Genomic DNA, 21,940 nt, shown 5'->3' on the forward strand with positions numbered 1-21,940 from the left:
GTGTGAATGGACTGTATTTCCTTCTTCTGTTCATAAACTTACGATACAGGAAGTCATGATCCGTGTACGTACACTGGGGTGTGTAGAGGGGAAGTCTGAGCTCTCCCTGTAGTGGCCGGTGAATGGTTTACTTCCGGGTGACAGGGTCACCTTGGCTGTGTGTCGGAAAGATGGCGGCTTTGGTGAAGCTGGGCTCGCTGTGCAGGGGAGGCAGAGGTGAAGCCACTTCTAGATAGAAGTCCGCATGCCGGGTCTGGGGTGGGGGGTCTATAGAAGGGGGAAGCAGGTCATGTCTCCCATTCTGACGTCATTACACGGACTGTACGATGTCTTCTTAGTAGATGAAGTTGTTTCCTCTTCCTTTGGCTCAGTGATTTTCCCTGAGGCCGGGGTCACACCTCTCCCGGGGTCACACCTCTCCCCTTCCCGTGTGTATTGTTATTATGGGATCCTTCCTGACATCCCATTCATGTCTATGGGCTGCCAAGTGCGCTGAAGGTACAGCAGGCGCGCGGTTTTAAATCCGCGCCACTAATGATACTGCGCTACTATTTATTATTTCAGGTACTTGTATAGCGCCGTCAGTCTACGCAGCGCTTTACATATATATTGTACATTCACATCAGTCCCTAACACTCAAGGGGTGTACAATCTAAGGTCCCTAACTCACATTCATACATACACATACTAGGGCCAATTTAGACAGGAGCCAATTAACCTACCAGCATGTCTTTGGAGTGTTGGAGGAAACCGGAGTACGTGGAGGAAACCCACGCAGGCACAGGGAGAACATGCAAACTCCAGGCAGGTGGTGCCGTGGTTGGGATTCGAAGTGTAGCAATTATACAGGGGTTCGACAAAAATACGGAAACATGATTTGCAGATGTGAAAACAACTTGTTTCGTGTTGAAAGCGGTAGTGATGTAACCTTTTTTTTTTTCTGCGTGATGAGACACCTAGCTAACAGGTGGGAATTCTTACATTCGTCATTCACTGCGTGCACTGCTAGTAATACGGAGTCATGTCAGAGCTTACTGAGCTTCAAAGATGGCAAGTTGTTGGTGCTGGTTAGCTGGTGCCTCTGTGACTGAAGTTGACAATTTATTTGTTGTGTCGTGAGTTACGATATCAAAGGTTATGACCACATATACAGTTTCCGGGAAAACGTGTGATAAGCATACACGTGGTCAACTGACCGAAAGAGACAAAAGGACATTGCGCAGGATTGTGACCCAGAATGAGAAAACAAATGCTGCAAAAGTGACTGCAGAGCTCAGTCTCAGTCTTCCAAAGCTCAGTCTCAGTCTTCCAGAGCCCGTGTCCACAAAAACTGTGCAGAGGGAACCTAATAGGCAAAACCGTCACGGGTGAGCTGCAATTGTCAAACCACTAGTGACCGACATTAATGCTCAGAAGAGGAGAAAGTGGTGCAACACCCATAAATCGTGGACTATCGATTAATAGAAGATTGTAATATGGATCGATGTATCCAGCATCACACTGTTCCCATCCACCGGACGTATTTACGTGTGGTGAACACCATCCCAATCTTACAACCAGGACTCTCGTTAAAGCAGTGGCGGCACAATCATGGTTTGGGCAGCCATATCTTGGTATTCTACAGACTCCATCATCACCTTACACAATCGTAAACCCTAACCAAAAATAAAAGTTTTCTTCTGCAAGGCAAAGGCATAATGGGCTGGTATGCATCACATCCTAGCACATTATGAAGGATTTGCCTTAAAATGAAGCCCTCCAGCAGTGTGCTATCACTGCTGCAGAGGCTTCCATCTTCACCTGGGCTTCCTTCCGGGTTTACGGACTGAGGCCACTTGATTGGCCAAGCTACGATGATGTCACTCTCACGCATGCGTGTGGGAGTCTTGGCCATGGCACACAGCTCTGAAGGAACGGCACGAGTATGCCAATCCTTCAGAGCGCATGCGCTGGTGATGTCACCGGCTGCAGCTCACTTAAGGATCTCCTAAATATTGCAGGTTTAGGAGATATTCATTTTACCTACAGGTAAGCGTCATTATAAACTCACCTGTAAATAAAAATAATCAGTGAGCGTTTACTAAACCCCGGACCCTGCATTCTCTGTCTGGTCTCCCCGCATTCACTCTGTCTGGTCTCCACGGACCCCGCATTCACTCTGGTCTCCCCGGACCCCGCATTCACTCTGTCTGGTCTCCCCGCACCCCGCATTCACTCTGGTCTCCCCGGACCCCGCATTTACTCTGTCTGGTCTCCCCGGACCACGCATTTACTCTGTCTGGTCTCCCCGGACCCCGCATTCACTCTGTCTGGTCTCCCCGGACCCCGCATTCACTCTGTTTGGTCTCCCCGGACCCCGCATTCACTCTGTTTGGTCTCCCCGGACCCCGCATTCACTCTGTTTGGTCTCCCCGGACCCCGCATTTACTCTGTCTGGTCTCCCCGGACCACGCATTTACTCTGTCTGGTCTCCCCGGACCCCGCATTCACTCTGTCTGGTCTCCCCGGACCCCGCATTCACTCTGTTTGGTCTCCCCGGACCCCGCATTCACTCTGTTTGGTCTCCCCGGACCCCGCATTCACTCTGTTTGGTCTCCCCGGACCCTGCATTCACTCTGTCTGGTCTCCCCGGACCCTGCATTCACTCTGTCTGGTCTCCCCGGACCCTGCATTCACTCTGTCTGGTCTCCCCGGACCCTGCATTCACTCTGTCTGGTCTCCCCGCATTCACTCTGTCTGGTCTCCACGGACCCCGCATTCACTCTGGTCTCCCCGGACCCCGCATTCACTCTGTCTGGTCTCCCCGGACCCCGCATTCACTCTGTCTGGTCTCCCCGGACCCCGCATTCACTCTGTCTGGTCTCCCCGGACCCCGCATTCACTCTGTCTGGTCTCCCCGGACCACGCATTCACTCTGTCTGGTCTCCCCGGACCACGCATTCACTCTGTCTGGTCTCCCCGGACCCCGCATTCACTCTGTCTGGTCTCCCCGGACCCCGCATTCACTCTCTGGTCTCCCCGGACCCCGCATTCACTCTCTGGTCTCCCCGGACCCCGCATTCACTCTGTCTGGTCTCCCCGGACCCCGCATTCACTCTGGTCTCCCCGGACCCCGCATTCACTCTGGTCTCCCCGGACCCCGCATTCACTCTGGTCTCCCCGGACCCCGCATTCACTCTGTCTGGTCTCCCCGGACCACGCATTCACTCTGTCTGGTCTCCCCGGACCCCGCATTCACTCTGTCTGGTCTCCCCGGACCCCGCATTCACTCTGTCTGGTCTCCCCGGACCCCGCATTCACTCTGTCTGGTCTCCCCGGACCCCGCATTCACTCTGTTTGGTCTCCCCGGACCCTGCATTCACTCTCTCTGGTCTCCCACAGTACAAAACATGGAAGTGCAATTATTTTAGTAAATATAAACTGCTAAATACCTTTTCTCATCAGCAGTCTTGTGACTTCTATCCTTGTCCAGCCCACCACTAGCTAAATCTTGTAGGAGGAGTTTTTTCTGCTCTAGGAGGATGGAAATCCCCTGACCTCTGTCTTGACAGTGCTGATTGGCCCTGTGCTGATCACATGCACTCTCCCAAGAAAAAAAAAAAAACCTCTAGAAATACACACCAAACTGAACATGTGCATGTCTACAGTTCAGTCTGAAGATAAGTGCTGGTTGCTTGAAAAAGGGGAGGAACAGAGGAGAAAGAATCAAACAGCATTTTTACACAATGCAGAGGATTAACCCCTTAGGTTCCACAGTGAGTATAACAAGCATGCTTTCCTGCATATACAGACTGATTGTACTGTTGTGGGTTTAGTAACACTTCAATAAAAAAAAGAGACCATGTTAAAAAAAAAAAGGTGTTAGATAAAATTAATAGTAAAAAACCATTTACAGCGCTCCCGTGCTTATGCACAAATGCAAGAGCATACGTAAGTCCTGCACCCATATGTAAACGGTGCAGCACACATGTGAGGTATCGTTGCGAAAGTCACAGCGAGAGCAGTAATTCACACATGTGAGGTATCGTTGCGAAAGTCACAGCGAGAGCAGTAATTCTAGGGCCGGACCTCCCATGTATCTCTAAACTGGTAACCTGTAAATGTGTTTAAAGCATTTAAAGAATTTTAAGTACCGTAGTCAGTTTGGCGCCATTTTACTGGTATACACAGTTTTAAAGTGTGACATGTTTTGTATTTATTTACTTGATGTAACATCATCTTTTATATTTTACGAAAAAATTTGGTGTTGTGTTTTGTGTGCAATAGATAAAAAAAAAATTGCATTTGAAAAACCGCTGCGCAAATACTGTGTGACATGAAAAATTGCAACACCTATTATATTCTTTAGGGCCTCTGTTACAAATATGTATAATTTTAAGTAATTTTCTTGCAAAAAAATTTAGCTTTGTACATGTTTGTGAGAAGTGTTTGAACTGACCTGTAGGCAAGTGGTTAAAAAGTAATTTGGTAAGCCTGGATTTTTTTTAGATCGGTCTATAGGTGGAATGTCCGCTAGGTGTCAGCAGAAGTATTTGGCATTGAAGCACATTTGGTCCTTTGTTTTACGTTACTGAGCAAAATGCTTCTCAAACAAAATTCAAATTTTTATTTCAGAGACTTATATAGCACCGTCAATTTACTCCGCGCTTTAAATATATTGTACATTCACATCAGTCCCTAACCCTCAAGGGGCGTACAATCTGAGGTCCCTAACTCACATTCATACATACACATACTAGGGACAATTTAGACAGGGGCCAATTAACCTACCAGCATGTCTTTGGAGTGTGGGAGGAAACCGAAGTACCCGGAGGAAACCCACGCAGGCACAGGGAGAACATGCAAACTCCAGGCAGGTGGTGCCGTGGTTGGGATTCGAACCAACGACCCTAGTACTGCCAGGCGAAAGTGCTAACCATTTAGCCTTCGGGAAAGTCCCTGCCCTTCTTTGCATTGAACCATTTTCTTATATACATATCAAGGGCATTTTAAAGAGTTCACCATTACTAAAACACTGTCTATGCAGATAAGGGGTGTCTTTACATAAAAACAAACCGTGCAGCTCTGACCATTTAAATGATGCCCTTTAGGTGTAGGCTATTTATGTACCTAATACAGGAGGTGCAATGCTTTGCAGGCTCCTATGCAACAAAAAAATAATAAATGCACATTTTTTTCCTGCAAAAAATGTGTTAATTTTTTTTTTTTTTTTTTTTTTTAAAAGTAAACTTAGCCCTTTGAACGCTTTTGATGTGATATCCGCGAATGTGTGCAGCTGCTAAGCCATCTGGATCTAAAACAGCATTGACTCTGGGAGCTGTAAAGTATTTTCACATGTCACAAAAATTATTGTGGGTGGAGAAATTGTTGGAAAATCCCCGAGTCCCAAGGACAGAGAGGATGTTGTAAAATAAAATCTAACACAAATCTGGCAAATAATTGATTAGTTATGGACACTGTTATCTGAGCACAGGAGAAACCTAACATGTATGTGGTACTGTGTTTATTTCCACCATCTCAGCACAGATCCTCCAGTGATTTGTTTAAGTCCAAAGTCCAGTGTGCATATCCTATGCTTCCATCATTGTATACATTCCTATGTTAGCTGCCGCACATACAATGCAAGATTGGGGACATAAGTGTATTAGCAGGCAGTGTGTGGAGTTTTCCTATCTGTCTGGCTTTTAGCCAAATCTCCTTGAAAGGATCCAGTTTGAAAAATGTATATAAAAAAAAAAAAAAAACACAAACTATAGCTGTCTTTTTAAAATAAACCTAGATTAAAGTGATACTAAAGGTTCAGATCTTTTTATTAAAAATAGCAAATATACCATACTTACCTGCTCCGTGCAGTGGTTTTGCACAGAGCAGCCTCTATCCTCTTCTTCTCTGGTCCCCTGCCCTGGCTCCTCCCCCTTGCTGAGTGCCCCCAAAGCAAACCATTTGCTCTGGGGGCACTTGTGCGTGCTCGCTCCTGAGCCACCAACACAATAGACCTCCGCCACCTCTGTGTGTCTTTTAACCACTTCAAGTCCGGACACTTTCACCCCCTTCCTGTCCAGGCCAATTTTCAGCTTTCAGCGTTACCACACTTTGAATGACAATTGCGCGGTCATGCAACACTGTACCCATATGAATTTTTTAGCATTTTTTTTTTGAGACAAATAAAACTTTATTTTGGTGGTATTTATTCACCACTGGGATTTTTTTTGTTTTTGCTATATAAATGAAAAAGTCCAAACATTTTGAAAAAAAGTGTTTTTAAAATTTTGCAAATAAATATTTCTTCAGAAATCTTGGCCAAAATGTATTCAGCTATATTTTTAGTAAAAAAAACTAATAACCCAAATTAGTTTATAACCCTAAAAATTATAACTTTTTATTTTATTTTTTATATTGATTTTATTTTATTTTTTTTACATACTGTCACCCTAGCAGTACCGTGTCACCATAGTGACACTGTACTACTTGTGGGGGGTGCTGAAGATTTTTTTTTTCGTTTACACTGATTGCTTTTACAGCCGTAAAGGCTGTAAAAGCAATCATTTCTCCTTCTCTCTGGCTGCATTCCTGCAGCCATTGAGAAATACTGTGAGAGCTGTGATTGGTCACCGCTTGTCACATGGTACAAGGCTGTTGTGAATAGCCTTGTACCATGTGACCTCTGTGATCATTCACAGATTTCACTAGTAGTAAGCAATGATGTCTGGAAGTGACATCTTGCTTACTACTATTCATGTGATCACTGATTGGCCAATCAGTGATCATATGATCAGGACCTCACACAAAGGTCCCGTACAGCGATCGGTGTTCCGCTGTGTCCTCCCCATCTCTTCCCCAGGTAAGCATCCAGCCATCCACATGATGTAAAAGAAAATAATGTGGTTCGTCAGACAGGGCCGCCCTCTTCCATCGCTCTTTGCTCCAGTTCTGATGCTCATGTACCCATTGTAGGCAATTTTGGCTGTGGATAATGGATCAGCATGGGTACCATGACTGGACTGCAGCTCCATGGTTTCCCATAGGAATGTATTGAAAAACACCTCCACACTCAACGCCACGTGCTACCCGCAGACCCCAGCATGCACGGGGGCGGTGCTATAAACCTCCCAGGTGCAATGCATCCTGGGGAAACTTGCTTTGTATTGCAAAAAAAATTTGTAAACCGAGGCATTATTTTCAATGGATTTTCATTCCTGAACCGACAATTATGTTAACCGAGACATTCATAAACCGAGGTACCACTGTAGATGCATTTCATGTGTGTATTTAGCTGTATGGGGATTAGCTTTAGGCCAGCCATAGATGGTTCGAATCTCGGCCTGTTCAGCAGGGACCAGCCAAGATTCGAACCACCTGTGGGCTGGCTGATTGTACCCAATTTGATTGTTGTACGACTTTGGTACAACCAGCATGTTGGATTTTTACATGGGATTACTGCAAGTGGCTATAGTCACTAGCAGTAATCTCTGTGTGTGCTGGGAGCACACAATTACTCTGCGGGAGGGATTCCCCCATCAACACTGACTGTGTTGATGGGGGGGAATCAAGCAATTTTCTTTCCTGCAACCGTGGCTAGCCACACATTATACACTGGGGTAACAACCCCATTCTTCTTCCTTTTTTCTCTAATTTCTTATCCAAAGAATATAGATTGTTAGAGACAAATGCATTTACAGTTTGCTTACTTTCCCTGCTCTCACCCGTCAGCTGGAGGTTGCTTCATTCCAAAACAATGACTGTACAAAAGCATGGAGTGAATCATTCCTAAGAATTTGGTAACTGATGTTATTGTTGACTTCTCATGTGATCACATAGATCATTTATTTAACTGGTATGTCCCGAGGACACCGTCGCGTCATTCATTCACAAATTCCTGTGAATGAGTAAAGTACTAGTACCATCTGCTGCTGGAGTTCAGCTTTCATTTGTTAGTCAAGTCCATCTAAATCTGCTAGACTAAAGCAGGCCATAGATGATGCAATTTTCTTTTCTTCCACCTTGGGGTGAAGGAAAGTAAATTGCTTTATTCCTCCATCAACACAGTCAGTGTTGTCTTGGGGTCTTGCAGGTTTAGTGTACTTTCTGAAAGCGCACCAAAACTGCTAAATGCGGGAGATTTGGTGCGCTTTAAGAAAGTGCACTAAACCTGCAGGATATAATAGAAGTCTATGGCAAAGCTCAGCTAACCTGGGAAAGTCACAGATGCACTGAGCTACACCCGCGATGCAGGTAAACTGCAGCACATCAGTGTGAAAGCAATCTTATCGGGGGCTCAGAACAGTAAGGATTCATTTACATTTGTAGTTTGGGGGGTGGTAAAACCCCATGGTTAAGACCACCCCAAAGTGAAACAAAAAACAAGAAGCGCACCAACCTTGCGCATTACCTCAGTAACAGAATTTATTAATAAAAGATAGGTACTCACAAACAGCGAATAAAATCAGGCATGTAGTCCTCAAAGGGACTTCAAAGATAAGAAGCCAGCGCAAATCTTTGCAGTATTGATCGGGCTTCCCCAGCCCTGTTTTGGAGCTGCACAACCTTGAAATATACTGGTGGTCGCTTGCTCTGGTGTTGGTTCCATCTATTTGCCACCGGTCTGGGCCCTAGAGCGCAGGAGAAATCGCAGCTGGTCTAAGACCACCCCAATCCCAACCGCACCCCCTTTAGCTGCAGTGGCCAGAGGTGTACACATGTTGCAGCAGGAGTTATACGTTCTGTCATGGTTGGTGGGTGTAGCACCTGCCAAGCATGACTTATTCAAGAGAATTAGGCCGCTGTGCAGGTGCCCTGCAACTTTATGCAGTACAGCAAACAAGGGGTTAAAGCAGGCAGCATTGTGTTGCTTTCTCCCCACCTGCTTTAAGCCCTTGGACCCTGCAGAGGCATGCAGTTGGTGGGGCGCTTGCAAAGTGACCCTATTTACTTGAATGGGTTGCAATTGGCAGGCGGTAGCACCTGCCAAAAGCAGTGGGGTTTAATTCCTGCTGCAGCATGTGTATACCTTCGGCTGATACCTCGGCAGCTAAAGGAAGTAGGGATTGGGGCGGTAAAACTGCGACTCAACCGAAGGGTTTTACGACCCACCAGCTTTACCTGTAAACAAGCCCTAAGGGTGCCACAGCCGAATGCAACTAAGTGCTCATTCACAAGTGCAGTGGGCACTGCTGCTCTTCTAAAAAGTGTCTTTGACAGATGGCAAGGAGGCGATATGTTGCCTCCTCACCACCTGATTTAAACCCATGATTTCAGTGCAATGCACACAATTGCGACACAGTAGTTGTAAGTCACAATGTATTAAATGTGTGCTTTTGGGTTTAATACCACTTTAATAATTTTTTTTTTTTTTCATTCAACCAGCAGTTGAATAGGTGAATAACTGCCGACGTGCTATTGTGTTCTGACGGCAGGGAACCTTCCCCGTTGTGAGAATACACTGATCAGTGCTGTCGGCTTTAGCCTGCGGCAGTGATTGTTCAGGAAAATCCTGACAGGATGGTTGTACACATGCCGTTTATTAGATTGACTTCTGTACAACCAGCCTGTCTATACATGGATCGAAACTCAGCCTGTCCCTACTGAGCTGGACCAAGTTTGATCCATGTATATGGCCAGCATAACACTCAGGTTTATTCAACTTGTAGTTGTACAACTGAGGTTGTAGTACATCATTAGGGTACTGCGTAGATAAAATAACATTTCTAGATAATAGCAGCAGGTTTTCAGTGGTTGATTCCAGGTAAATTTTAAAGCGGATGTAAAAGCCGGAGGTAATTTACCTTCATGCATTCTATGCAGCTTTCCCCCCAGCCCCCCTAATACTTACCTGATCCTGATCCAGCAATGTGCACGAGAGCAGAGGCTCTCTCGGCTGTATTACTTCCTATTGGCTTAAAGACAGAGGCAGGAGCCATTGTGTCCAATGGGGGGGGGGGGGGGGCTAAGATGCACTCTGTGGTGCTATGGTGGGCACTCAGCAGGGGGGAGGAGCCAGGAGCTCCAGCGGGGGATCTGAGAAAAGAAGGGTTAGGGCTGCTGTGTTCAAAACCATTGCACAGAGCAGCTAAGTATAACTGCATGTTATTAAAAAAAACAGGAACGTTTAGAATCAACATAATAACTGTTTCAAGAGATGTTTTCGTTAGGTAGTCATTGAAGCTCAGTATTGTTTGCTGGTATAAGTTTCTTCTTAGAGTTACAGCAAACTTGTACACATTTTCTTCATATTATTACTCCTTGTTTACATTAAAAAGGGAACAAAGCTTATTTTTCTTTAACTGTCAATTATATTTGGATTTTTTAAATCTATTAATGTCAACAATCTTTAATCTCTTCCCTTTTCAGCTTTTGCTTTTGGTAATTCTTTCCTGATCAGACCTGCAGCGGTATTACCACAAGATCGTCCTTCATTTCAAGGTTCACTAATCCATGTTTCATCCAATAGACAAGGTAAGGGAAGTAGCTGGTCTGTAGACACTTGATTGCTATACTTTGACCTGTTTTATATGGGATGGCATAAATCATGGAGGCTCTTTAACACCTGGTTCTAAAAGTCGTGTTGAGAGGACTAAATGCACCTCTGCACCACCTCCACCTAGCATTTTAGAAAGTTTTTAGTACTAGACACACTAGTGATGTGAGCACTGGAGAAGCCAATTTGGCTAGAAAAGTGTGTGACGTGTACCTGAGAAATGAGTTATCGCAGGATAATTATGACGTTGTTGATTTTCATAAAAGAAGCAGCAGCTGCATTCACAGGAGCCCGTTTCAAATTCTTGTGAAACTTAAGAAACCAACGCATGTTGCCGTGCAGAAAGCTATTGTGTGGTGGTAGATTTGGCAAGGAAGATCACCTTTTTGTGGGTCATCCTTTTCCCTACTACAGAGATTTTGTTGTACAGAGCAGGACATCCTAGAATTCTTATGCCTTTTTCTGTGGACATGATGTCTGGGTTGAAGTGATATTAAAGGCAGCTTTTTTAACCACTTCCTGTCCGGACACTTTTACCCCCTTCCTGACCAGGGCAATTTTTAGCTTTCAGCGCTATCACACTTTGAATGACAATTGCGCGGTCATGCAATACTGTACCCATATGAATTTTTTACCATTTTTTTGAGACAGATAAAGCTTTATTTTGGTGGTATTTATTCACCGCTGGGATTTTTATTTTTTTTACTATGTAAATGAAAATGTCCAAAAATTTTGAAAAAAAGTGTTTTTTTTAATAAAATTTTGCAAAGAAATAATATTTCATCATAAATCTTGGCCAAAATTTATTCCGTTATTTTTTTTTAGTAAAAAAAAAAAATCCAAATTAGTTTATAACCAGAAATTATAATTTTTAAACATTTTGTTTACATTTTTATTTTATTTTTTTATATTATTATTATTTTTTTTTTTTTTTTACATACTGTCACCCTAGCAGTACAGTGTCTCCATGGTGACACTGTACTACTTGTGGGGGGTGATGAAGATTTTTTTTTTTTTTTTTACACTGATTGCTTTTACACCCATATAGGATGTAAAAGCAATCATTTTCTCTTTCTCTCTGTCTGCATTCTTGCAGTCATTGAGAATTACTGAGTGAGCTGTGAGTGGTCACAGCTTGTCACATGGTACAAGGCTGTTGTGAATAGCCTTGTACCATGTGACCTGTGTGATCATTCACAGATTTCACACATAGTAAGCAATGATGTCAGGAGTGACATCTTGCTTACTACTTTGCATGTGATCACTGATTCGCCAATCAGTGATCACATGATCGGGACCTCGTACATGCTGCTGACGTTTTATAAAAGAGTACTTGCCTGTCAAAGGATCCAGCGGCTCCCTCACCTGAGCCAGTTTTTCACTAGTCTTTGGGTCCTTGGTGCTGGCATGTTAATTGTGGGCAGCCGGCTGTGACTCCTTGCAGCTTCACAGCTGGCTGCCGGCTGAGCTTTGTGAATGGTCCCACTGCTTTCTGGGGCCTGTGAAGTGCCCCAGAAGGTTGCAGGCAGGGAGGGGGAAAGAAAACTTCCAGTGGATCTGCTGCGGCAATCAGACTAGAAGTGAGAGTGGGTACCTGTCAAAACCAGATCCCTACTCCCCCCAAAAAAAGCAAAATCCAAAGGTGGATGAGGAGTGAAGTTCTGCTTTAACTTTAAAGTATAAGTTCACTTTTTCAGAAAAAAATTAAAAGGTGAACTTGCACCATCCCCCCCCCCTCTAGTCCCCACTGTATTTGCCTCCATGGGTCATGAGCTGTCAGGGTCCACACAGCTGGTGCAACTATTTAGGGATTTGAAATCCCCACTCTTATCTATTTTCTTTCTGCAGTGATTCCAGGATTGGATCAGAGCAATTCTGATTGGCCTGTGTCAGCACAGATCATCTCTCTGATCCATTATGGAAGCCCTGCAGAAAGAGGAGGGAGAAAAGTGGGGTTCTCAAATCCCCAGACCACTAGTACTGTGATAAGTTTGTCTATGTTACAGTGGGGCAAATAATTATTTGATCCCCTGCAGATTTTGTAAGTTTGCCCACTTGCAAAGAAATAAAGGGTCTATATTTTTTATCATAGGTATATTTTAAATGATAGACAGAATATCAACCAAAAATCCAGAAAAACACATGACACAAATACAAATGTTATAAATTGAGTTGCAGCTCAGTGAGTAAAATAACCATTTGATCCCCTACCAACCAACAATAATTCTGGCTCCCACAGAATGGCTATGTGCTCATGTGGTGCACAGATTAGTCCCGTCAATTTAAGAAGGTCTTCTGAACGACAACTCCTATAAAAGACGTCTGTCCACTGAATCTCTTTCTTCCATTCAAATGTAACCACCATGGGCAAGACCCAAGATCTGTCAAAGGACGTCAGGGACAAAATTGTAGATCTGCACAAGGCTGGAATGGGCTACAAGACCATCAGCAAGAAGCTTGGTGAGGAGGAGACAACTGTTGGAGCGCTTATTCACAAATGGAAGAAATACAAAATAACCATCAATCGCCCTCAGTTTGGAGCTCCATGCAAGATTTTGCCTCATGGAGTAAGGATGATCATGAGAAAAGTAAGGAATCAGCCCAGAACTATATGGAGGGAGTTTGTGAATGATCTCAAGGTAATTGGGACCACAGTCACCAAACAAACCATTGGTAACACAATAGGCCGCCATGGATTGAAATCCTGCAGCGCCTGGAAGGTCCCTTTCCTCAAGGAACATGTACAGGCCAGTCTGAAGTTTGCCAATGAACATCTATATGATTCAGAGAAGGTTTGGGAGAAAGTGCTTGCTCAGATGAGACTAACATTAAGCTGCTATGCTGTCTATGACCCGAAGAACACTATCCCTACAGTCAAGTACGGAGGTGGAAACATGATGCTTTGGGGCTGTTTCTCTGCTAAAGGTACAGGCTGACTTTGCCGCATTGAGGGGCCAATGGACGGGGCCATGCATTGTAAAATCTTGGATAAGAACCTTCTTCCCTCAGCCAGAACACTGAAGATGGGTTGTGGATGGGTCTTCCAGCATGACAGTGACCCAAAACATACCGCCAAGGCAACAAAGGAGTGGCTCAAGAAGAAGTACATTAAGGTCATGGAGTGGCCTAGCCAGTCTCTAGACCTTAATCCTATAGAAAATGAATGGAAGGAGCTGAAACTTCAAGTTGCCAAGCAACAACCAAGAAAGTTTAAGAAGTTAGGGAAGATCTGTAAAGGAGAGTGGACCAAAATCCCTCCTAAGATGTGTGCAAACCTGGTAACCAACTACAAAAAACATCTTACCTCTGTGTTTGCCAACAAGGGTTTCTCCACCAAGTACTAAGTCATGTTTTGCTTGAGAATCAAATTACTTATTTTATTCACTGAACTGCAGTTCGGTTTATAACATTTGTATCGTGTTTTTTTTCTGGATTTTGGTTGATATTCTGTCTCTACCATTTAAATACACCTATGATAAATATTATAAACCCCTCATTGTAAGTGGGCAAGCTTACGAAATCTGCAGGGGATCAAATAATTATTTTCCCCACTGTATGATCTTTATTGCAGTATACTGGTACATAGAATACATGGTAATCCTACATTGGTATGAGACAATCTTATGTCCTCTTTATATGAAATGAAACAAAATGTATGTGTTAAAGCCTTTTGAAAATTAGTATTTCTACAATGAAAGTGTTGTTAGAGATGGGTCATCCAGGATAGGAAGATGATTTTTTTATAATTCTGATTGTTCTGTCTGTTTTCAGCAGCAGGATCCAAAGGAGCCTCCCTCCATTGGACAGGGGAGAGAGTACTGAGTGTGACTCTCCTGGGTCTCATCCCTGCAGCTTATATGTATCCAGGAGCTGTCATGGACTACTCACTGGCTGCTGCTGTCACTCTGCATGGCCATTGGTAAGCCACTGTTTGTAGAATATTTTATATTGATTGAAATCTTAAAAGAGAACTTTCACTCCCCCCTGAATATTTTTTTCTTTCTTTCCCTTTGCCTTGTCTGCTGGGTTTTCAAAAACATACAAATCCAACATTGTCTTGCTGTGACCTGCCAAACTGATGCTGCATGCTGGCTTCCATACCGCCATCTTTCTTTTTCTTACATGATCACGAGCCCTCTGTCTCTTACTGGTACAGGCAGTTATCCCCCTAATGATGTGCAGCCAGGTCCGCCATACTCCTGCCACTGTTGAAGCTGATGCCTGTTGGAATATGCGACATACATATCACAGGAGGCTTCAGGAGTGGAGGAGACTGAAGGAGATTGATGGGGGTAGGGTGGCAAAAAAAAAAAAAAAAAAAGTAAATCCGCTCCGATTTATACTTTTTCATTGTGTATTGTACAATGTTTCTCCAAAAATGTATCTTGTATATAACATATGAACCTAATCTCTATAAACTATGGAATATTTGCAAAAAATACAGTCAAAGTACTTTAAACCATAGAACTCTCATTAAAGTGGTTCTAAAGGCAGAAGGTTGTTTACCTTAATGCTTTCTTTGCATTAAAGCAGAATTACACTGCACCTGAGCACCACAAACCAAAAACACTATTTAATTCATAGTTAATATTCAAAGCAAACTCACCCATCCATCTATGCCCCCATGCTTTATTTTGCTGGGAAATCACTTTGAAAAACACCCCCTAGCATTTCTCGCCATGGCCATCTTTATTAAGGGCAGATGATTCATGAATACTTTTCTTCCTGGAATTCCTCTGCCCTTATTTCAGGCATGTAAGCAGGTGGGTGAGTATAGCTGAGAAAACCCCTCCTCCCTCTTGAAGACTGGGGGTGTATGACATAATTTGCATAGGCCTGGAAACCAGGAAGTACTGTAAGTAAAGAAATGTTACAAAAATTAAAACTAGTAACTATAACATACTTTTCTAACTATTTACTAATGCTAGGAACATAAGGATTTTACATAGTCAGTGCTGACTGAGAGAGTGAACTTCAGTTTTAAGATAAAAAAAAAAAAACCTGCGTGCAGCTCCCCCCTTAGTTCCCCCTTATACTTGCCTGAGCCCCATCCTGATCCAGCGATGCTCATGAGAGCCTGATCTCTCTTGCCATATTGGCTCACACGGCAGCTGGAGACCTTGGCTACTGCTGCTGTCAATCACAGCATGTGTAGAGAGCGGGGGGAGGGGCCAAGCCATGCTCTGTATGTGACTGGACAATGTCCATTCACAGGAGCGAGCCTTCTCGATTGCCCCATAGCAAGAGGTTTGCTATTGGGAGGCACTCGGCAGGGTGGGGGGGACCCAAAAAGAAGAGGATTCGGGCCGCTCTGTTTAAAACCATTACAGGAAAGTATAACACATGGTGAGGTGCATAAGGGTGGAGGATTGCACACTTCTGGTAACAAAGTGAAGTTGTTTTTTCCAACACCTGGGGACTCTTTGTACATCTCGTCTGGAGAGATTTGATATACCTTTCATCTGGATATATACACTATTAATTGTACATATTTATATGCACAACACTTTTTGATTGCTTTGCTTATATGGTTACTGCATTGTATGGCGTATTAAACCTTTATACACTGATTTTGCTGAGCTTGGTTCATTGGTTTGATGCATTTTAATTTGTATTTTTTGCACTAAGAAATGTTCCATATTTTATAGGGATTAGGTTCATATGTTATAAGATACATTTTTGGGAAAGCGCTGTACAGTACACAGGTGGTTAAATTATAGGGGTAATATTTAAATACAGAAGCAGGGGGTAAGGAGGAGGCGTGGACACATTTCATTGCATATAAGTGCTTTTCGTTGTGTGGCAGAAAACCTTAATAAATACATATCAACAAGGGATAAAGGTACAACTAATTGTACAAATTTTGTAAGTGTATATCAAATTATAAATATAGAGGTGGCAACACTAAGTAAAGGGTCCACATGTGGGTAAAAAGTGTTAGGTTTTTGGCATAGTGCTTAGGCTAGGTGCTCATCTTGTTATGCACTCACTGTGGATTCAAAATCACTGCACAAAGCAGGTAAGTTTGTTATTAAAAAAAATAAAAAAGCCTTTAGAATCACTTTAATGAACTTTGTTACTTTTTACATAATTGATGGTGTTGTTTCCTTGCTCATGGGTCAACACATCTGAACAACAAGACCGAAAGGAGAAATTGATTGCATTTGACTATGTGAAAAGCTATACACAGTTAGGGCTCGTTCACACTTGGCTGTTTTACCAACGCTTGCCAAACGCCCCTATAGTGTTTGGCAAGCATTGGTCCGGCGTTTGCGGAGCGTTTTTTAACGCTTGGCAAACGCCGCATGCGCGGTTTAGCAGCGGTTGCTGGGCGTTTGCCGAGCGTTAATAACGCCCCACAAACGCCTATAATGCAGTTTGAGTGGTGTTACCTGCTCCGCAAACGTGTCGCAAACGCCGGCCGGGCGTTTGTGGAGCGGCACCATAGACGAGAATAGGAGGCCTCAACGCCTCCTGACTCGACTAGAGGCATCTGTTTTGCTGCGACGCGACGCAAACGCTCCCGTTAGAACAGCACCATGTGCTGTAATGTGCAGAATTGGCAGAGGCGTTTGGGAAGCGGTAAAAACGCTTCCCAAACGCCTCTCTGCCGCCTGCACACAACGCTAGTGTGAACGTAGCCTTACATAGTAGATAAGTTTGAAAAAACACACAGGTTCATAAAGTTCATCCTGTGCGAGCTTTAGAAAAAAGGAAACCTTTTCAACAGCTTTAATGCTTCTCTATGGTGATTGGTGTGCATTTCAAAAACAGTGTTGGTGTTCCTTTTATCTTCAACGTGTTTTTTTTTTTTTGTAGTTGTCTGTATATACTATATTGCCAAAAGTATTGGGCCCCCCTCCAAATCATTGGATTCAGGTGTTCAACTCACTTCCATGGCCACAGGTGTATAAAATCAAGCACCTAGGCATGCAGACTGCTTCTACAAACATTTGTGAAAGAATGGGTCGCTCTCAGGAGCTCAGTGACTTCAAGCGTGGTCCCGTGATAGGTTGTCACCTGTGCAATTAGTCCATTCGTGAAACTTCCTTGTTACTAAATATTACACAGTCAACTGTTAGTGGTGTTACAACAAAGTGGAAGCAACTGGGAACAACAGCAACTCAGCCACTAAGTGGCAGACCACATAGAATGATAGAGCGGGGTCAGCGCATGCTGAAGCGCACAGTGCACAGAAGTCGCCAACTGTCTGCAGAGTCAATAGCTAGACCAAGACCTCCAAACTTCATGTGGCCTTCAGATTGGCACAGCAACAGTATGTAGAGAGCTCCGTGGAATGGGTTTCCATGGCCAAGCAGCTGCATCCAAGCCTTACATCACCAACTGCAATGCAAAGCGTTGGGTGCAGTGGTGTAAAGCACGCCACCACTGGACTCTAGACCAGTGGAGACATGTTCTCTGGAGTGACCAATCAAGTTTTTCTGTCTGGCAATCCGATGGACGTGTCTGGGTTGCCAGGAGAACGGTACTTGCCTGACTGCATTGTGCCAAGTGTAAAGTTTGGTGTAGGGGGATTATGGTGTGAGGCTATTTTTCAGGGGTTGGGCTTGGCCCCTTAGTTCCAGTGAAGGGAACTCTTAAGGCATAAGCCTACCAAGACATTTGTTTGGGATGCCATTAAAGTTCATGTGCGGGTACAGGCAGGTGCCCCAATATTGTGTGTGTGTGTGTGTGTATGTATGTATATATACATCTATACACACACACACACAATGCTCAGTATAAATGAGTACACCCCTATTGAAAAGTAAGATTTTAGTCAATATCACCATGAACACAAAAACAATTTCTAAAATTTTTAAAAGCTTTAAGTTTTATAGAACATTTGTTTAGCTCATTACATGAAAGTAAGGTTGATAATATAATTTAGATTACAAAATCTTCAGTTTTACTCAGATAAGTTGATGCAAAAATGAATACACCGCACAACAAAAACTACTATATGTAGTATTATTGTATGACCTCCATGATTTGTAAGGACAACACCAAGGCTTCTATACATGGAATGAACAAGCTAGAGACATATTGCAACATCTATCTTTTTCCATTCTTCAAGAACAACCTCTTTTAGAGGCTGGATGAAGAGTGATGCTCAACTTGTTTCTTCAGAATTCCCCATAGGTGTTCCATTGGGTTCAGATCAGGAGACATACTTGGCCACTGAATCACATTCACCCTGTTCTTCTTCAGAAAGGCAACATTGGCCTTTAGACGTGTGTTTTGGATCATTGTCATGTTGGGAAAGTGCACGATGACCAAGGGCACAGAGTGATGGTAGCATCTTCTCTTTCAATATAGAGCAGTACATCTGTGAATTCATGTGACCGTCGATGGAATGCAGCTTCCCGACATCAGCAGCACTCATGCAGCCCTACAGAAGACGCTGCCACCACCATGTTGTGCTGTAGGCACCATGCATTTGTCTTTGTACTCCTCACCTTTGCAACACCATACAGTTTTAAAGGCATAGGTTCCAAAAATATTTATCTTGGTCTCATCACTCCAGAGTACAGAGTCCCGGTAGCCTTCTTTTTCAGCATGGGCCCTGGCAAATTCTAGGCTGGCTTTTTTGTGCTTGGGCTTTAAGAGAGTCACCCGTACATGTCATTGCTCTGCAGTGTACGCCGTATCCTGCCACGGGAAACAATCACCTCCGTTTTGCTTTCTATTTCTTTAGCTAACTGCAGTGAAATCGCATGGCGATTTTCTTTAACCCTTCTCATTGGAAGACGCTCCTGTCGAGGTGTTAACTTCCATGGATGGTCTGGATGTCTCTGTGAAATGGTTGCACTTCGATCTTTGTTAAATTTTGTATCACTTTTGCCACAGTATTCTGACTAATAAGTAAAGATTTGCAGATCTTGTAGCCTTTGCCTTTCTTGTGTAAAGAAATTATTTTGTGACATTTCTCTTCCATGTGGAGCCATTGCTGACAGCATGAAATGGGAAGGGTTTTCTTTAAGTAACACCCTTTTATAATCAGCTGTCTGCTGGACACTAGTTTAATGAATAATTAGACTCACCTGTAGTTGAATGCTCTTTAATAGGATTTTGTTGTCTAAAATTTAGCTTTGTTCCTAAGACTTTCATTGGGGTTTATTCATTTTTGCAACATGGTCTTGAATGAATGTTAGATAAAATACTTTTTTGTGTGTGCAAATGAACAAGTCTTGTTTGCAATCAATGGCCGGCATTTGTGGGAGGATTTTTCAGTATAGTGTCCCACAGAAAATGTGGATTCTGAAAGGAAAGTAAAGGTTTCCTGACAAATCTGTTGGGGTGTTCATTTATGCTAATAGGTGTGTGTGTGTGCGCGTGCGTGCGTCCGCCCGTCCCACCATTTTAAAGTGTTTTTTTATTTAGTTTATTTATACTGTGTACTACTAAATCAAGAAATTCATTATCTGTGTGGTATGAATTTTTATTTGTACACACACTTTAAATATAATCACACCATTCCGTGTTCACATTAGCTGTATGTTTGTTTCTAGTTGGCCTATGACTCATGTTTTCTAATACACTGTATCATTGTTATTTATAATCACTTTTTAAATTGTGTACTTTTTTTTTTTCTTTTTTTTTTTTAGGGGTTTTGGACAAGTAGTGACTGATTATGTTCATGGAGATACAAAGATTAAGCTGGCCACTACTGGACTTCTAGCTCTCTCATCCCTGACATTTGCTGGCCTGTGTTATTTCAATTATCATGATGTGGGCATCTGCAAAGCAGTCGCTATGCTCTGGAGTCTGTGATTTGAAGGCAAATGAATGTATTGCAACAACTGTTTTATACCTCTGAGGAACAGGACAACAGACAGTGCCAGTAACTGACGTATATTGGCTTGTGAACGATGGAGGTTGTGTTTGCAGGCAATTATGGTCATGGTACATTCTATACAGTCTATTCAATTTTTTTTTAATAAGATTGTCCCCCCTTCTTCCAGCACAGCCATACAACCTTATCCAGAAGCTATTAAATTGGGGAGATCTGACAACATTCTGTATTAGTAGATTGATATTCCAAATATGGTCTGCATCCAGTTGCAGTGCCAATTTCCTTTTACTGCCAGAAACTGCACTATATGTCATTGTCCCAATCACCGCTTCATTGACGATATATTAGTTTGCCAGATTGATCAACATGATCTATACTATCCTGTCTTCCGGGTGGAAAGGGCATCAGTACATCATTCAGGCTCACAGCTGGCTTTAATAATACTCTTTTTAAGGCATTAAATAACTTACACCTTATTTAATGAAGGCTCCCTGCACAATTTTCAGTAGTGCTCAGAAGTGAATACATTTTTGTTTAATTCTTCAAATAAAGAATAATAAATACTGGCATCCATAACTATGATACTGCGTTTAATTCAGAGCGAGAATATGTATGTATACGTTTTATTTAACCCTTTCATTACCAGATGTCATTGGTTCCTGGAGGCTCAGGACAAACGTAGCAGGGTCAGTACGTGTCTGTTGACTTAACGCAGAACTATACTCGCCTTGGCTGTAGTGATGCAGCATCCCCGAGCTGCCTGGACTCTGCCCCAACTTTTTGCACACTTGCAACTTCAGGGGAATGCGGAAATGACGTGGGTGTCTTACAGAGGCTTTTTATAAAATCACCCACAGCAGATAATAGGATCCTGAACAAGAAAGTATTTACATATGTTTGCGGTAACTTGGCAATTTAGGGATTTTTTTTTCACAGAACGTCTGTCGTAATCTTTGGATAAGCTTTCGGTAAGTCTCATGGGCAGGATGTGGCTTTGTAGACACAGGACTCTGGTGTAATTGTAATTAACTATAAAACAGGAATGTCTTGAGAAACGTCAGATTTCACAGTGACTAAAAGCATTGATGTTTATGCATTATCACCCCTTTCTTTGACCTTTTTTTTACTATAGCTGACATTCTTGTTCACATACTTGTGAGTTGAAGCAATGGAACTGATAGCAGGGAAAATGGGTTTGTCAGAAACTGACAAAACACATTGAATGGAAAGAATACCCTAAGGCCCCTTTCACACTGACATTCGGATCAGGTTCACCTGTCTGTTTTTCATGTGTACCCGATCGAAACCAATTGAAGCGGGAAGTGCAAACGGATATGTGTCCATTTACACCAGCCTACATCCAATCCAATCTGCCAAAAAAAAGGTTTGGCTGGGGATCCCCCTTCCATTCAGCAGATCGGATCAGATGGAAGTCTGGTGTAAACGTACAGACGGTCCGTTTACATCCAAACGCCCATAGAGGAGAGTGGGCTGTATCTATCATCCACCTGCTCAGCAGACCGATTCCCTTGCTGAGCAAAGGGATCTGCCCCTTTCACACAGGAATTTATTCATCTGTCAGTTTTTCAGATGGATCCAGGCTGAACCACAATGTATGTCTATTGGTGGGCGGATGTAAATCAATGATATCTGTTCAGGTCTGTTTTTTG

General features: G+C 43.2%; 1 protein-coding gene across 2 annotated transcripts; it reads left to right on the forward strand.

Moving 5' to 3' along the window:
• The first annotated feature begins 70 nt into the window (after positions 1-70).
• Positions 71-20,846, forward strand: SDHD (succinate dehydrogenase complex subunit D). 2 transcript variants are annotated; one of them, XM_089658155.1, is made up of 4 exons: positions 71-216; positions 10,348-10,452; positions 14,246-14,393; positions 20,083-20,846. In XM_089658155.1, exons 1-4 carry the CDS (start codon positions 123-125, stop codon positions 20,246-20,248), a joined length of 513 nt encoding a protein of 170 aa, XP_089514281.1. In that variant the 5' UTR covers positions 71-122; the 3' UTR covers positions 20,249-20,846. The 2 variants fall into 2 exon arrangements, with proteins under 2 accessions (XP_089514281.1, XP_089514282.1); XM_089658156.1 differs by having other exon boundaries at positions 14,249-14,393.
• Positions 20,847-21,940: the final 1,094 nt, after the last annotated feature.

The sequence above is a fragment of the Staurois parvus genome, unplaced genomic scaffold (genome assembly GCF_062004578.1).
Source record: "Staurois parvus isolate SC_StPar_1 unplaced genomic scaffold, SC_StPar_1.0 ptg001053l, whole genome shotgun sequence".
NCBI classification, from domain to species: domain Eukaryota; kingdom Metazoa; phylum Chordata; class Amphibia; order Anura; family Ranidae; genus Staurois; species Staurois parvus.

Bases quoted from the DNA above. Each gene is read 5' to 3' on its own strand.
- SDHD (XM_089658155.1), top strand. From the start codon at position 123: ATGGTTTACTTCCGGGTGACAGGGTCACCTTGGCTGTGTGTCGGAAAG. The intron at 10,453-14,245 runs GTAAGGGAAGTA...GTCTGTTTTCAG, and splicing joins TGTTTCATCCAATAGACAAG to CAGCAGGATCCAAAGGAGCC. The intron at 14,394-20,082 runs GTAAGCCACTGT...TTTTTTTTTTAG, and splicing joins GTCACTCTGCATGGCCATTG to GGGTTTTGGACAAGTAGTGA.